The sequence below is a fragment of the Nicotiana sylvestris genome, chromosome 5, assembly GCF_000393655.2.
Source record: "Nicotiana sylvestris chromosome 5, ASM39365v2, whole genome shotgun sequence".
Lineage (NCBI taxonomy): Eukaryota > Viridiplantae > Streptophyta > Magnoliopsida > Solanales > Solanaceae > Nicotiana > Nicotiana sylvestris.
Genome location: NC_091061.1, coordinates 132,770,825 through 132,789,467, shown reverse-complemented (window position 1 = coordinate 132,789,467; position 18,643 = coordinate 132,770,825). Strand labels below are relative to the sequence as shown.

At 43.9% G+C, this 18,643-nt stretch overlaps 1 protein-coding gene across 1 annotated transcript; it reads left to right on the top strand.

The window, feature by feature from the left end:
• Positions 1–14,065: 14,065 nt before the first annotated feature.
• Positions 14,066–18,411, top strand: LOC138869327 (uncharacterized). Its single transcript, XM_070146938.1, has 7 exons — positions 14,066–14,203; positions 14,706–14,762; positions 15,064–15,192; positions 16,493–16,763; positions 17,043–17,503; positions 17,578–17,748; positions 17,824–18,411. The coding sequence occupies exons 1-7, from the start codon at positions 14,066–14,068 to the stop codon at positions 18,409–18,411; spliced, it is 1,815 nt and encodes a 604-aa protein (XP_070003039.1).
• The last annotated feature ends 232 nt before the right edge of the window (positions 18,412–18,643 follow it).

Sequence of the window (18,643 nt, the reverse complement as noted above, 5' to 3'; positions counted from 1 at the left end):
TCTCAACCTTTCCCACCCTCACCAACCCACCCCACTCCCTCTCCAAAAAAGGTTTTTTTTCTTCTCAAATTTCAATTTTTTCGTTATCACCCACCCTACTATCCCCCCCTCCCAAATTTTTTTTTACCTTACTTTTTTTTTTGCAATTTCAAATTTCTGTTTTTTCGTTTTTCTGTAGCACCCACCCCAAATACCCCCCCTCCACTTGCCCCACTCCCACCTGCACAATTTGTTTTTTAAAACTTCTTTTGTAATTTAAATTTCTGTTTTTTTTTTCGTTTTACTGCGTCCACCCCCTCCCCCTCCGGGAAAAAAATATTTTTTAAATATATTTTTCAGTTTTAATTTTATTATTTATCGGTTTAAAGGCTCAAAATTTTACAAGTTCCAAAATTATGAGTTCGGAGGTTTATGTGTTTGGAAGTTTACGAGTTTAGAAATTATAAAGTTTACGGGTTCGAAATTCCGCGGTTTTGAAAGTTTAGCGGTTCGAAAGTTTATGAAATTTGTGGGTCCGGAAGGTTGTTGGTTTGAAAGTTTATGCTTCATGTTTATTATATCTAAATTATTTATGAATACTCTTCTGAAGTCATTTTCCTTAATTTGCATACCAAACACCGAAAAATGGATAAGATTACTACTTGTGTTCCAAGAAAACATTATCTTGGAAAATATTTTCTACGGAAAACATTTTCCATTATACCAAACACATCCGAAGTGTCCAAAGATTTAACTGCAGGAAAAGGGAAAAAGGGTAAAAATTGCTTCTTTACAATACAAAATATCTTAATTAATTATATCTTTCTTTGTATTGTGGGGTGACTCATACCATTGCCCTTCGAAAATTGTCTCGTATTTTCTCGTATTTACCCTTAGTCATAATGAAACTCAAGTATAATAGAGACTAATTTTAAACGATACTCGCAAGGAAAGGGTTATATTTGAACTTTTTTGTCGAAGTATTTTGACAAATTGGTCCATCTAATTCATGGTAGAGCCCCGTTAACGTCAAGAGAAAATATAAAATAATTTACTAACGATAAGGTTTGAATGACCCAAAAGTATAATGAAGGATAAAATTAAGGTATTTCTTATCGTAAATGTGTAGATTTGAACCTTTTAACTCAGAAAAAATATTTGTTTTACAACATATTGTATTTGTGAAATGACACTATTTTTTTTTTTTTGATAAGGACACTCTGTTTTTATAATGCTTTTAAGGATCATGTGTATCACTTAATTTAAGTGTCGCAATGTAACAATATGAGCAAACAACAGATACAAATACACTAATATAGGGCCTTAAAGCATATATTTAATTGATACTTGGTTGTTGTGTACTTTGTTTACCTTGAAAATGATAACTACAATTATATTTGATTTGTGGTTCTAAAAATACGTGATTTATCTTAATACTAGTTGTTAAGTGAATAATGCTAAGTGTAAATGAGCAAGAAATGATAAGCAAACCCATATAGTTCCAAGGTTGAGGGCCTCGAGCTCAACGATATGGGACCTCGAGGGCAGCTTTTAAAGGCCGACGATGAGCAATAAATGAAGAACAATAAATGAACAATGATGGACAATAAATGAGCAAGAGACGAACAATGAACGAACGAGCAATAAATATGTAGAGTAATCCTTTAGCACTTTTAAGCAAGAAAAGCAGAAAATGTTCTATTGTATTCAATGTTATCTGTGTTACAAAATGACAAGGGTCCCCTTTATATAAGAGGGGGAATCCCAATATAGTACATGTCTAATAATAACGAGGAAATGCTATTGGTACAGCTGTATAATGACTTAGTACGGATTTGTACTATTCTTGCATACATGGTCAGCTCTAACCACGTGTATTCGGGAATTTTCCCGCCTTTCCATGGCAATCATCGATTGTAGTGCTCCGAGGTCGACCATAGTGAGCTTTCGATGTGCTCCCTCAAGGGACACATCTCGGGGTCGCACCTCACACTCTGCTTCGGGCTTCTTCGAGGTTAGGCGTGGAGCGACATAGTACCCCCAAAGTCGAACTCCAATTTTGGCCGCATACAGATAGTCCTCGCGTTTCTTAGAATGAAATGATAAGAAACGATCTTTAATTCTTGCCTCTTCGATACCCCCATTGTGACGTCAGCCACGTGAGATCATTAAATGTCGTGACAGAAAAGTTGTACAGGGGTTTTGTCAAGCACGATTCTCAAAAAGCTCGCGAACCGCTATTGGTCGCCCTTGCAACTCCTCCAATTCACTTAGATGACTTATAAATACTCCAATTCCCTATCTTTTAAACCTTTGCAACACTTCAGATCTTCAAATCTTTGCTAACAGTTTCCTGTTTTCACCTTTCTTCTAAGTTCACTTCTTCATCAGTTTGCTTTGAGACTTCGTTATAACCATGACCAAAACTTCTAAGACAGTACCTCAAAAAGGGGAAGCCCCTTCTTCGTCACGCTCGTCTAAGGGCAAAAAGGTAGTGCCCCTAGCATCGATGAGTGTGTTTCTGGGACCTTCGATACAGCTTCCGATTTCAAAATTGATAAACCTTCTTCGGTACCAGGCCGATACGAACCCATGTCTGGTATATTAGTCTAATAACTGACATAAAGAAGGTGAAAATAGATTGTCGCTGGGTAAAGGCGGTACAAGTAGAGATCCCTTCTTCGGAAGAGAATATAACTACACATAAACCTGGTTTCCTCAGTCATGAGCATCTAAAATTCATCTAAGAGTAAGAAAAGACATTATAGTCTAATACAAAGCTAGTACAAAGTGAAATAAAGATAGGAAAGAGAAGCACTGCGCTGCGAACGCTGAGCAGCTACCTAGTTAACCACGAACAAGCCTGCTGGAAGGCAAATCAGACTCGCTAGCGTGACTCGAGACTCCTGGATCTGCACACAGGGTGCAGGGAGTAATGTGAGTACGCCAACTCTGTAAGTGATAAAAGTAAAGGCAGCTGAGCGATAAGAAAACATGTAAAATACAGCATAATGCTACAACAAAACTGTATAAATCCAAAACAATGCAATAGTTCAGTAAAAGCTCGTAAAAACACCTTAGTTCAGTAAAAACCTTTTTAAAACATCTTTTAGTAATTCAAACGAGTGATGAAAACACGGAGAAAAAGGATAGAAACATAAATCAGCCCCTCGGGCAAAATATTAACACAACCAGCCCCTCGGGCTACCTCACAATCATTTGTATCAGCCCCTCGGGCAATAACATGAAACAACAACAGCCCTTCGGGCAATATTACAACTCACACTAGGTACCCGCGCTCACTAGGGGTGTGCAGACTCCGGAGGGGCTCCTACATCCCAAGCGCTATATCAAGCCATCTCGTGGCATAATCAAACTGGACCTCGGCCTCATAACAAGCCACCTCGTGGTGTAGCAAATAAGGTCCTCGACCTCAAAATCATGAATCAGTACACACTGCTGCAGCCCGAGCCCATAATATCCTCACAACACAGGCCCTCGGCCTCACTCAGCCAGAAATCTCTCAAGCCACTCGGGCACAGTAAAATATGATGTTTAGCCCAAAATATCATTTAAAATGTCAAAACAGAGTAAATATGCTGAGTTATAAAAAATAGTAGAATAAAGCATGACTGAGTACAAATATGAAGTCAAAACAGTGAGGAATAGTAGTAAAAATCCCCTAAGGGTCCAAAACAGTTGGCACGAGGCTGAAATATGGCATTCATCCCAAAACATGATAATACTTTCCAAACACAATGATATCAAACAATTTTCAATCAAATTTGTGGTTTAACAGTCAATGGGACGGACCAAGTCACAATCCCCAATGGTGCAGGACCCCATGCTCGTCATCTAGCATGTGCGTCACCTCAAAGTAGTACAACAATGTAAAATTTGGGGTTTCATACCCTCAGGACAACATTTACAATCATTACTTACCTCTATCCGGTCCAAACTCTAGCCCGCGATGCCTTTGCCCCTCGAATCAGTCTCCGGATGCTCCAAATATATCCAAAAATAGATTTATACCATCAAAATATGCTAAGGGAACAAAGCTCACTCGAAAATAACCAATTTACATAAAAAATCCCAAAATTGGCCAAAATCGATCCCCGGGCCCACGTCTCGAATTCCGACAAAAATCACAAAACTAGAATCCTTACACTCTCACGAGTTCATACATATCAAATATATCAAAATTCGACCACAAATGACCCCTCTAATCCTCAAATCAAAGTCTCAAATTCCAAGCCCTAACTCCCCAATTTTAGGTTTTAGATTCCACAAATTTCATGTTAAATTAGGTAGAAATCACAATAAGATCGAGTATTAAGTCCATAAATCATACCTCCAAGTATTTCCCTTTGATTCCCTCTTCAATCTCCCTCAAGAAGCTCCAAAAACCGAGTCAAAAATGGTGAACTATGGCCAAAAATCGCGAAAGTGGTCTTTTAAACATTCTGCCTAGTGATTTACATTCCTTCTTCGCGAACGCGGTCAACGCCTCGCGTTCGCGAAGCAAAAAATCCATTGACCCCTAAATCCTTCTTCACGAACGCGACACCCCTAATGCGAACGCAAAGCTTCAGCTCCTCAACCCATCGCGAACGCGTCCTCTAGCTCGCGAACGCGAAGCACAATTGGACCTGGACCCAGCTGCTCACCTTTACTCTACGCGAAACGGCAAAACCATCGCGAACGCGATGAACGCTGACCCCAACCCTTCGCAAACTCTAGACCCCCAACGTGAATGCGAAGGCCAAACTTCTTGCCTCACACCCTAACCCTTCACGAACGGGAGAGCCCACTCGCAAACGCGAATGCCAAATGTCTGCAACACCAACATCAGATTTTCTACAACTCTTCCAACATGAATTTGATCCGTTCAACCATCCGAAACTCACCCGAGGCCCTCGGGACCTCAACCAAACATGCTAACATATCCCATAACATCATTCAAACTTGTTACAACCCTCGGAACGCTCAAAACAACATCAAAACACCAAATCATCATCAGATTCAAGCCTAAGAATTCCAAAAACTTCCAAATTCCGCTTTCGATCAAAACGTCTATCAAACCTTGTCTGAATGACCTGAAATTTGCACACACATCACAAATGACACAAAAGAGCTACTCCAACTTTTGGAAATCCATTCCAACCCCTATATCAAAATCTCACCTATCAACCAGAAACCGCCAAAATTTCAATTTCACCAATTCAAGCCTAAATCTACTTCGTACCTCCAAAACACATTCCGATCACGCTCCTAAGTCCCAAATAACCTCTCGAATATCCAAACCATCAGAATTCATATCCAAGCCCTTTTTCACACAAGTCAACATTCGGTTGACTTTTCCAACTTAAGCTTACTCAAAAGAGATCAACATTCGGTTGACTTTTCCAACTTAATCTTACTCAAAAGAGACTAAGTGTCTCATTCCTTTCCAAAACCTCTCCGAACCCGAACCAACCAACCCGATAACACATAATATAGTTGAACAGGACAATAAGAAGCAGAATGGGGGGGGGGGACAGAGTGGTAACTCATGAAACTACCGGCCGGGTCGGTCTCCCAGGTAGCCTCCTCCACGTTCCCGAACGAGTCAAGAAACATACCTGAAGCCTAAAATAGGTGAGGATATCTGCTCCGCATCTCCTGCTCGGTCTCCCAGGTATCCTCCTCCACGGGCCGACCTCTCCGCTGCACTTTCACTGAAGCTATATCCTTTGACCTCAACTTTCGAACCTGATGGTACAAAATAGCTATTGGCTCCACATCATAAGTCAAATCATCATCTAACTGAATCGTGCTGAAATCTAAAATATAAGACAGATCGCCAATATACTTCCGGAGCATAGAAACATGAAATATCGGATACACACTCGATAAGCTGGGTGGAAAAACAAGCTCATAAGCCACCTCTCCAATCTTCTGAAGCACCTCAAAAGGCCCAATGAACCGAGGACTCAATTTACCCTTCTTCCCGAATCTCATAACACCCTTCATGGGTGAGACCTTCAACAGAACCTTCTCACCAACCATGTAGGACACATCCGAACCTTCATGTCAGCATAACTCTTTTGTCTCGACTGCGCTGTACGAAGCCTCTCCTGAATCACCTTCACCTTGTCTAAAGCATCCTGCACCAAGACTGTACCCATACAAAGCCTCATATGGAGCCATCTGAATACTCGACTAATAATTGTTGTTATAAACAAACTCTACGAGCAGTAGAAGCTGATCCCATGACCCTCCAAAATCAATGACACAAGCGCACAACATGTCCTCCAATATCTAAATAGTGCACTCGCCCGTCCGTCTGAGGGTGAAAAGTTGTGCTCAACTCAACCTAAGTACCAACTCTCGCTGTATAGACCTCCAAAAATGTGAAGTAAACTGAGTACCTCTATCTGAAATGATGGAAACTAGGACATCATGCAAACGAACAATCTCCCGGATATATATCTCTGCTAACTGCACTCAAGAATATATAGTACACACAGGAATGAAATGCGCAGACTTGGTCAGCTGATCCACAATCACCCAAATAGCATCAAACTTCTTCAAAGTTCGTGGGAGCCCAACTATAAAGTCCATGGTGATCCGCTCCCACTTCCACTCTGGAATATCCATCTGCTGAAGCAAGCCACTCGATCTTTGATGCTCATATTTCACCTGCTGACAATTGAGACACCGAGCTACAAATCCCATAATGTCCTTTTTCATTCTCCTCTACCAATAATGCTGTCTCAGATCCTGATACATCTTCGCGGCACCCGGATGAATAGAATACCGCGAGCTATGAGCCTCCTCTAGAATCAACTCCCGGAGTCCATCTACGTTGGGCACACATATCCAGCACTGCATCGTCAATACCCCATCATCACCGATGATCACATCTCTGGCATCATCATGCTGAACTCTGTCCCCAAGGACAAGCAAATGAGGATCATCATACTGGCGCTCTCTAATGCAATCAAATAAGGAAGACCAAGAAATCACCCAAGCCAATACCCAACTAGGCTCCAAAATATCTAACCTCACGAACCGATTGGCCAAGGCCTGAACATCAACTATAAAAGGTCTCTCCCCAACAATAATATACGCCAAACTTCCCATACTCACCGCCTTCCTACTCAAGGCATCGGCCACCACATTGGCCTTCCCCAGATGGTATAAAATAGTGATATCATAGTCCTTTAACAACTCCAACCATCTCCGCTGCCTCAAATTGATATCCTTCTGCTTGAACAAGTTCTGGAGGCTATGATGATCAGTAAACACCTCACAAGACACACCATACAAATAATGCCTCCAAATCTTCAACGCATGAACAATGGCAGCCAACTCCATATAATGAACATAGCAGTTCTTCTCATGGGGATTCAACTTACGAGAAGCATAAGCAATAACTCTACCCTCCTGCATCAACACACACCCAATACCAACTCTCGAAGCATCACAATACACGATAAATGAACCTAAAGTTGATGGCAAAAGTAACATTGGAGCTGTGGTCAAGGCAGTCTTGAGCTTCTGAAAGCTCTCCTCACACTCATCTGACCACATGAAAGGAGCATCCTTTTGAGTCAACTTGGTCAAGGGTAATGCTATAGATGAAAATCCCTGAACGAATCAATGATAATAACTCGCCAAATCTAGAAATCTGCGAACCTCTGTGGCTGAGGACGTGTGGGCCAACTCTGAACCGCCTCTATCTTCTTTGGATCAACCTAAATACCCTCACTGGACACCACGTGCCCCAAGAAAGCCACTGAACTGAGCAAAAACTCACATTTGGAGAGCTTTGCATAAAGCTTTTCCTCCCTCAATCTCTGCAACACCACTCTCAAATGCCCCGCGTGCTCCTCCTAACTACGTGAATACACCAGAATATCATCAATGAAAACTATGACAAACGAGTCGAGATAAGGCCAAAACACGCTGTTCATCAAATGCGTGAACGTTGTTGTGGCATTGGTCAGCCTAAAAGACATCACTAGGAACTCATAATGACCATATCGGGTCCTGAAAGCCGTCTTAAGAATATCCGAGTCTCTGATCTTCAGCTGGTGATACCCTGAATGAAGATCAATCTTGGAGAACACTTTCGCTCCCTAAAGCTGGTCAAACAAATCATCGATACAAGGAAAAGGATACTTGTTCTTGATTGTTACTTTGTTCAACTACCTGTAATCAATGCACATCCTCATTGTGCCATCCTTCTTCTTCGCAAGTAGAACATGCACACCCCAAGGCGACACACTAGGGCGAATAAATCCCTTATCAAGGAGTTCCTGAAGTTGCTCCTTCAACTCCGTTGGTGCCATACGATACTGTAGAATGGAAATGGGTTGAGTGCCCGCCACCAGATTAATACCAAAATCAATATCCCTGTCCGGTGGTATGCCCGATAGGTCTGCAGGAAACACGTCGGGAAAATCCCTCACTACAGGAACATAATCAATACTTGGAGTCTCTGACTGACATCCCTCACGAAGGCTAAATATGAAAGACAACCTTTCTCAACTACCCATTGTCCTTCAAGAACGAAATCACCCTACTAGGGACACAATCAGTCGAAATTCACCACTCAATCCGTGGCACACCCGGCATAGCCAATGTCACTGTCTTAGCATGAAAGTCCAAAATGACACGACACGGAGATAGCCAATCCATGCCCAATATCACATTGAAGTCCACCATACAAAGCAATAACATGTCCACTCGGGTCTCCAGACCCCTAATAGTCACCACACAAGATCGGTACACACAGTCCACAACAATAGTATCGCCCACCGGAGTATATACACGAACAGATGAAATAAGAGACTCACCGGGCATATCAAAATAACAAGGAAAATATGATGACACATATGAAAAAGTGGAACCGGAATCAAATAACACAGAGGCATCTTTGTGGCAGACTAAGACAATATAATCACAGCATCTGAAGCAATAACATCGGGTCTAGCTGGAAGTGCATAGAAATGAGCCTGACCACCACTTGATCGACCTCCCCCTCTAGGGCGACCCCTAGCTGACTGACCTCCACCCCTAGCTGGGTGGGTGGGTGGTGGTAAAGTAACTGGCGCTGAAGCCGATGGCTGACTCCTCTATTGAGATGAACCCCCAAGACGACAAGGACACTGCCTCCACATGTGACCCATCTACCCACACTCGTAACAACTCCCTGGTGCTGGAGACGGGGACTGAAGGGAACCTCTAGCACTAGAATGACTAGCAGACGCACCTAGCATAGAAGAGCCTTGAACTGATGGAGCACGGGATGAACTCTGGGCTGTAAGGGCACTGAGTGATGAATGGCCCTAATGAGAACAGTGAGAACCATGACCCGATGATGCCCTACGATAACCTGAGCGAGCTGACTGAGCATGTCTGAATAGACGACCTCTACCATGCTGAAACTGACCTCTCGAAGGAGCACCACCATAGTTATCAGATCCCGGAGGCCTCTTTGCCTCCCTCTCATCTCGCTCCTAGAGATGAACTGACTCGATCTCGCGAGCAATGTCAACAACCTCCTCAAAAGTAGCACTAGACACCCTCTCCCTGTTTATGAGAATCCGAAGCTGATATGTGAGGCCATAAACAAACCTCCTGATCCTCTCTCTATCTGTAGGAACAAACCAAACAGCATGACGAGCTAACTCTGAGAACCTCATCTTATACTGCTTCACAGTTATATCTCCCTGACGCAACTGCTTGAATTGCCTGCACAGCTCCTCTCTGCGAGACTGTGGCACATACTTCTCCAAAAAGAGAACGGAGAACTGCTGCCAGGTAAGAGGTGCTGCACCAACAGGCCTACGCCTCTCATAAGCCTCCCATCAAGTGAAGGAAACTCCCAAAAATTGAAAAGTAGTAAATGCGACCCCGCTGGTCTCCAGAATACCCGATGTACGAAAAATCCTCTAACACTTGTCCAAGAAACCCTAGGCATCCTCGCCCTCTATACCACTGTAAGTCAGAGGCTGAAGTCTACCAAACCTCTCCAACCTGTGCTGCTCGTCCTATGGCATAACAGGAGCTACATAATCCTGAGCAGCTGCAACCGGCTGGGCTGGAGGTGCCCCCGGTGTTTGAAGTCCCTGCACGACCTGCTTAGGTGTGCGAGCGGGGGGAGTGCGAGTGCCTCTCCCGGCCTGAGAAGTAGCTGTAGCTGTAGTTACTGAGACCACCTGAGCTAGGCCAGTGCATACTGATAGAATCTGGGCCAGGGCCTCCTGAAGACCTGGAATCACAATAGGCACAGCTGGTGCTGTTGGAGCGTCCACAACTGGGACCTGATCATGAATTGGGGCGGCTGGTGGATCTGCAGGTGCTGCCCTAGCTGTTGTGCGGTCTATACCCCTGCTCCTACCACAGCCTCGACTGCGTCCTCGACCTCTAGTGGCCCTAGCTGGTGGTACTGGTGATCGTCCATCCTGACCAATAGCACGTTTCCTCCCCATCTATGAGAGAATAGAATAACAGAAGTTTAGTACTCGGATCAACAGATTCACACAACAAGAATTCAAGAATATGAAGTTTTCCTAAAGGTTCTGCAACCTCCCGAGGATAAATACAGACGTCTCCGTACTGATCCGCGAGACTCTACTAAACCTGCTCATGAATCGTGAGACCTATGTAACCTAGGCTCTGATACTAACTTGTCACGACCCTAAACCAGACCCGGTCGTGATGGCGCATATCGTGAAACTAGGCCAGCTGACACAAACCCCCAAACTAACTAAACAGTTATAATAAATCATTTGAAGTCATTAATAAGCTAAAAATCCAAAAATAAAAAGTAGAATAGAATAGTGCGGGAAAAAACACAACGCGACATCGGGGTGTCACCAGTCATGAGCATCTAAAATTCATCTAAGAGTATGAAAAGACATCATAGTCTGATACAAAGCTAGTACAAAGTGAAATAAAGATAGGAAGTAGAAGCACTGGGCTGCGAACGCCGAGCAACTACCTAGTCAACTCCGAACAAGCCTGCTGGAAGGCAAATCAGACTCGCTAGCGTGACCCGAGACTCCTGGATCTACACATAGGGTGCAGCGAGTAATGTGAGTACGCCAACTCAGTAAGTAATAAAAGTAAAGGTAGCTGAGCGATAAGAAAACACGTAAAACACAATATAATGCTACAACAAAATAGTATAAATCCAGAACAATGCAATAGTTCAGTAAAAGCTCGTAAAAATACCTTAGTTCAGAAAAAACCTCTTTAAAATATCTTTCAATAATTCAAACGAGTGAGGAAAATAGGGAGAAATATGATAGAAACGTAAATTATCCCCTTGGGCAAAATACCAACACAACCAGCCCCTCGGGCTACCTCACAATCACTCGTATCAGCCCCTCGGGCAATATCACAACTCACACTGGGTACCCGCGCTCACTAGGGGTTTGTAGACTCCTGAGGGGCTCCTACAGCCCAAGCGCTATATCAAGCCATCTAATGGATAATCAAACTGGCCCTCGGCCTCATAACAAGCCACCTCGTGGCGTAACAAATCAGGCCCTCGACCTCAAAATCATGAATTAGTACACACTGCTGCAGCGCGCAGCCCGATCCCATCATATCCTCACAACACAGGCCCTCGGCCTCACTCAGTCAGAAATCTCTCAAGCCACTCGGGCACAGTAAAATATGATGCTCAGCCCAAAATATCATTTAAAATGTCAAAATGGAGTAAATATGGCTGAGTTATGAAAATAGTAGAATACAGCATGACTGAGTACAAATATGAAGTAAAAATGATGAGGAATAGTAGTAAAAATCCCCTAAGGGTCCAAAATAGTTGGCACAAGGCCCAAATATGACATTCAAACCAAAACATGATAATACTTTCCAAAACACAATGATATCAAATAATTTTCAATCAAATACGCGATTTAACAGTTATACAGGATAGACTAAGTCACAATCCCCAACGGTGCACGACCCCACGCTCATCATCTAGCGTGGGCGTCACCTCAAAGTAGCACAACAATGTGAAATCCGGGGTTTCATACCCTCAGGACAACATTTACAATTATTACTTACCTCTATCCGGTCCAAACTCTAGCCCGCGATGCCTTTGCCCCTCAAATCGGTCTCTGGATGCTCCAAATCTATCCAAAAATAGATTATACCATCAAAATATGCTAAGGGAACAAAGCCCACTCGAAAATAACCAATTTACATAAAAAATCCCAAAATTGGCCAAACCCGACCCCTGGGTCCACATCTCGGATTCCGATAAAAATCACAAAACTAGAATCCTTACACTCTCACGAGTTCATACATATCTTATACATCAAAATCCGACCACAAATGGCCCCTCAAATCCTCAAATTAAAGTCTCAAATTCCAACCCCTAACTCCCTAATGTTAGGCTTTAGATTCCCCAAATTTCATGTTAAATTAGATAGAAATCACAATAGGATCGAGTATTAAGTCCATAAATCTTACCTCCAAGTGTTTCCCTTTGATTCTCTCTTCAATCTCCCTCAAGAAGCTCCAAAACCGAGTCAAAAATGCTGAACTATTGCCAAAAATCGCGAAAGTGGTCTTTTAAACATTCTGCCCAACGATTCACATTCCTTCTTCGCGAATGCGGTCAACGCCTCGTGTTCGCGAAGCACAAATTCCGTTGACCACTAAATCCTGCTTCGAAAACGCAATACCCCTAACGCGAATGCGAAGCTTTAGCTACTCAACCCATCACAAACTCATCCTCTAGCTCGTTAACGCGAAGCACAATTGGAACTGGACCCAGCTGCTCACCTTTACTCTACGCGAACGCGGAAAAACCATCGCGAACGCGATGAACACTGACCCAACCCTTATTGAATGCGGGACCCCATCGCAAATGCGAAGGCCAAACTTCGTGCCTCACACCCTAGCCCTTCGCGAATGCGAAGGCCAAATGTCTGCAACACAAACAACAGATTTTCTGCAACTCTTCCAACATGAATTTGATCCGTTCAACCACCCAAAACTCACCCGAGGCCCTCCGGACCTCAACCAAACATGCCAACATATCCCATAACATTATTCAAAGTTGTTCCAACCCCCGGAATGCTCAAAACCATATCAAAACACCAAATCATCATCGGATTCAAGCCTAAGAATTCCAAAAACTTCCAAATTCTGCTTTCGATCAAAAGTCTATCAAACCTTGTCCGAATAACTTGAAATTTTGCATACACATCAAAAATGACACAACGGACCTAGTACAACTTTCGGAATTCCATTCCGACCTCTATATCAAAATATCATCTATCAACCGGAAACCGCCAAAATTCCAATTTCGCCAATTCAAGCCTAAATCTACTCTGCACCTGCAAAACACATTTTGATCACGCTCCTAAGTCCCAAATCACCTCCCGAAGCTATCCAAACCATCATAATCCATATCCGAACCCTTTTTCACACAAGTCACCATCCGATTGACTTTTCCAACTTAAGCTTACTTAAAAGAGACAAAGTGTCTCATTCCTTTCCAAAACCTCTCCGAACTCGAACCAACCAACCCGATAACACATAATATAGCTAAACAAGACAATAAAAAGCATAAATTGGGGGGGGGGCAAGGAAACGGAGCAGTAAATCATGAAACAACCAGCCGGGTTGTTACATCTCGCCTCTATCGAGGGGGCCTAGTTAAGCTTCAGATCGATCTGCCAAAGAATTTTTTGCCAACACCGATGAATAAAAAGACCGAGGGTGGATGAGCCGCTTCATTCGAGTTCGAACTTTGGACCTCATCCCTGCTGAGAAGATACCGTTCCCCGGGGAATGGAATATGATGCATAAGTGTTGTTACACCGAGTATGTTTTATCATCTGAATGTTTTCCTCTTTCGAACTAACTCCTTTGTTGTTTGAATTGATTTTTCTCTGGTTTCTTAGCCACCGTGTGGTTCCTAGGAGCGATCAATGACCTTCTAGGCTGGGTTAGACTTTTAGACTCTGCCTCTTCATATGACAAGCGCATTTGGCGTGATCTGGCCAAAACTCGATGGGAGGCCAAAAATCATGGTACGCCCTCACCATTATCACTTCCAAATCCCTTATGAATGGATTTATTGGCGGTATGTTTGACATTTTACGCCTATACAGGCCTCGGGGAAGGCGTTTCAATGAGACCGCCTCCTCCTGGCGAAGAGGAAACCCAAAGGCTTGCCAAAGATAGAAAGAGAAAAACGGAGACGCTGGTAGAGTCCCCAAAACCAAAGAGAGACAAGGCTTAAAACCCAGGGCCAATGCTAAGGTCCTAACTTCGGCAGCTACTAAGAGTCTTCGTGCTAAAGACGAAGACGATAACGTTTTCCCACTAGTATATAGGGCAAGATGAAGCACCGATGCTTCGAAGGTTACCGGGAAGAAACTGACGAGTCAGAGGTGGCCGATGCGGTCCTACCTCGTATTGAGGAGACCCTCGAGGAGGATTTAGACGCAGTCCTCGATCCGACCATTGAATAGGATACAACTTGTGCCGATGATTACTTGGTTGGAGCAATCAGAGGATCCCGCTCTAAGGCCCTTCGAGGACGAGAGGAAGCCTTGATAGAGGTTGATGTCATAGGCGGTCTTCAATCAGGCTCGTCATTTTCCCCAGGGCAAATACGGGATGCCTAGAGCAGGGAGATTCCTGACGTGGGGACATCCCAAGGAGTGGATGAGATGTTTGGAGATTTTTTTGCTGGTGTTAAATAGGATGCTGATCTCGATGCTCCAATCGTTCTCGAGGAGGCTGCGAAACTCCAAAAACAGGTGATTTTGACATAACTTTTTTCCTATGTGCTATAGGTCACGATGCTGTATGAGCAAGCCTTCTCCAAGTTAAGAGCTGAACTAACTCATAGTGAGGAGTAGTTCGAGAAGCTTGCCACAGAGTCGAAAGAGCTAAAAACTCTATACGCCCGAAAGGAGGAGGAATTGAACATCTTTCGAGCAAGCTCGGAGAAAGTGCTCCAAGAGCGGGCCAACATCATTGAGCAGGTAGTCCGGTATTCATGAGCTTGCTTGTTGCTTTCATAACTTAGTGTTTACTATCTTGGCTCGACATTTGCAGATCGAGCAAAAGGATGCCCTAGCAGAGCAGCTTCGGGAAGAGATTGTGGCCAAAGATGCCGAGATACTTGAGCTGAAGCAGTGCAAGGATAGCACGACCTTGGAAAGGGAAACTCTCCGAGGGGAGATGGTCTTGACCTAGGGTCTTATTCAAGATGATAAAGAGGAGGCTCACAAATTCCAGCTGCATTATGCTGAGTCGGCTGCTGCGTTGTCCATGGCTAAGTCTGAAGTCGATGAATTTTATTCTTATATCGGGATGATGATGCTGCAGCAAATACTCGAGCTAGGGAGATATATGAAGAGGACGAGCTCAAACTGGCTCGCGCCCCTCGGTTAGAGGCTCGGAGAAAGGCCTTCGAGGAAGTGCATGCCAAGGGTTTTTATCTCTCCACCGAGATCGGAGAAGCGAAAGCCTTGGAAGATGAGTCAGCAGCTCCGACTTCTTCGAACGAGGGCTCTTTGAGTGGCTCAAAGAGTAGCGAAGATGAAGACTAAGACACCTTTGTTCTTTTTACTTCTTCTTCTTTTGTACATGGACTCTGCGTGGGAGTTTTGTAAATGCGCCTTTGTAAATATATTTTTGGAATGCAAAGGATTTTCTTGTTTAATGTCTTCAAAGTTTTGCCTTTCAGTGTTCATGCCAAAGTCAAGCTTTGAACTTGAATTTAACTTCTTTGATCTTGGTCTCGGAGTAACAGAGACCCTTTAGATCGGGTTGTTCTAGTTTCGATTGCATACCTTCCGTAGGTTGGGTAGTAACGTTATTCTTGTGATATGATAGTGAAGTGACCGAAATGGCCCTGTCGGTACATTTCCCAAAATCATAATTGCATCGTGAGAGATGATTGGCTATCAAAGTTAATGAATAGTCGACGCTCTTCTTATATATACTTGCTTTCCTTTCTTTGAAGGTTTTGCCACTTTGTGCAACTACCTTTCTCTGTAGAGTTCCTTTTTTGTGCTAGTTTTAGTGCCGCATCAGATCAAAGTTTTCGCCTGAGTTTTCATCTTCCCTTTCTTGTGTTGAAGGAGCTATAGCTACCATGCCCAAATCCACTCATCAGGAAGAGGGAAGTCCCACCTTTGCTTCTAACCCGGTCGGTGGTACACTGTCGGTGTTTGGTGATCTAACTTCAAACTGTTTCGTCTCGAAGAGAGATTTGATGATAGAGAAACGTCTCGACATTCCGAGCCATCTAGAGCATGCATCGAGGTTCATTTGATCAATAGAAGAGAGACACCTTGAGGTTGTGAGGAGAGACTACGGATGGGGAGAAAAGGTGAGGCTGCAGGTGCCCTCCCGGGAAAAGGATATCATGGACCACGTAGAGGGGTTTCTGAACGTGTATACATAACCTTTTATGTTGGGTCCTCTCGACCGACTCGTGCTCGAATTATGTCGAAGACACCAAGTTACTTTGGCTCAGATCCATCCGTCTTTCTGGCGGATTGTGTTGATGATGAGATTTTTTGCTGAAAAGGCCGAGCTCGAGTTCACTCTTAGCCATCTCCTCAGATTGTATCGGCCTTTACATCATCGAGGTCTAATTATACTGCGACGCCGATCCACCAGGCCCTTTATCTCCAGTGATGAGGAGGACAAGGATAGAGGATGGATGAGTCAGTTTGTTCGAGTGAGGATTGTTGATATTATTCCTAAGGAGTTCCTGCCGTTTACCGAGAAATGGAATTTCAAGCGTAAATGATACATTTTATTCTATTACCTTTGTTCTTGGCGGAGCCAGACTCCGTAAGGGCATTTTCTTTCCTTTTTTTTGCAGCGATCCTGTGAATGCCAAATAAGGTGTTCGATCTTGCGGGTTGGGCCCAAAAACTGGCGGCCTTTTCGACTTATGATGAGCGCAATTGGCGAGATTTGTCGAAGGGCATATGGGAGGCTAAGCACCATGGTATGTGCAATGTAGTCCCTTTCTTGAAGAGTACTTTCCCTTTCGTACACTAATTTCTTTGTTGCAGGCATCAGTGACTTTTCTGAGGTGAGACCATCCCCTTTTGAGGAGGAGGAAGGACCTCCGATTTCTGAGGCAGAGAAGGATAACAAAAGGAAAAGGTCCTCGAAGAACGAGGATTCTCATAGCAAAGTGGGATCTGTCTGGGGGCGCGAGGAGGACATTGCCGCTGACGAAGACCTCATTTTTATCGATCGTTCTGGGGACATCAATGCACCCAGAGAGGATGCCTCTATATTGATGGATCAAATCAGGAGGCCTCCTGAGACGGTTGAGCCTACTGGGCTCGAGGCCCATAATCTCAAGGGAGAGATTCCACAAGCGACGTCGGGGAGTACTCTGAGGGGAATGGGCTTCGACGTATCTCCGCCCAGTCGTAGTGCCTCGAGTGGCTCTACTGGGGCCGATGAGACCAAGCCGGTAGATGCGAAGTCGACCTTCGAGGAAGCTCAATGGATTTGCTCTATGGTGAGGTTTAAGCTTATTATTACTTTTCCAACTTCGTACTCTCTCCCTTTTAACTGAACTTTTCTTTTTCGTAGGCCTTCGATAAGCTCAAGTCTGAGCTACTTTGCTATGAGGCTAAGTTGCATAAAGCCTTGAATGGGGAGAAATCCCTCAGGCTTCTTTGTGATAAGAAGACAAGAGAGCTGATACATCTTCGATCGGAGTTGGACCGAAGTCGTGATTACGAAGGCAACCTCGAGAAACAGGTATGTTCTATTTTGAGGGATTACAAACTCCTTCCCTCATCTTTGGAAACTAATGTTTCGGTATCTCAGTTGTAGAGAAAGACAGAGACGCTGGAGTGCCTTCGAGACAAAGCCTACCAAGTCAATTCTGAATGCAACAATTTGAAGGCACAGATAGATGTTCATGTTGCGGCCAAAAGGAACGCTTTATCTAAGGCCTCCGCCCTCGAGATACAGCTTCGTAATGCTCGGGAAGGTGACTCATTCCAGACGAGCAGGATTGCTAAGCTTGAAATAGATCTTTTGAAGATGAAGGCCGAAGTCGTAGACGCTCGAGCCGAAGCCGAGGAGGTCCGAGAAAAGGCCGATAAGAAGGTGGCTATCTATATGAAAGATGCTGCTGAAGCTTGTACGACGTTGAGGGAGGCTTCCTATCGAGAGAGGAAAAGCAATGAATATTCCCGATGCAAATCCCGGAGGGAAACTCTCGAGGAGATTCATGATAAGGACTTCGATCTCTCGGAGGAGATAGAGCAGTCCAAGGCGGATGAGTTCGATGCCAAGTTCCTTGTTTCCAATGCTGAAGACAATGAGGAGGGGGCCGGTGATGGAGCTAGTCCCGATGGAGCTAATGGTGACATAGTCCCCGAGGGGGGAAAGGCTAAGTTCCCGATGGTAGACTAGGTTTTTTCTTTCTTCTTCCTTTTATAGGGCTCCCTACGGGAGTGTTGTAAATGTATCTTTGTACCATTATAATAAAAAGGAACCCTTTGGTTTTCCCTTCATATGAATTTCCACTTGATTGTGTCTTTTTTTATGTTTTGAGTGTTGATTCTTGTCGATAATTAGTCCGATATGTTGCACTTTTAAGACAGGAACCCTTAGGTTGTGCTTGATGAGTAATTGATAATAGTTG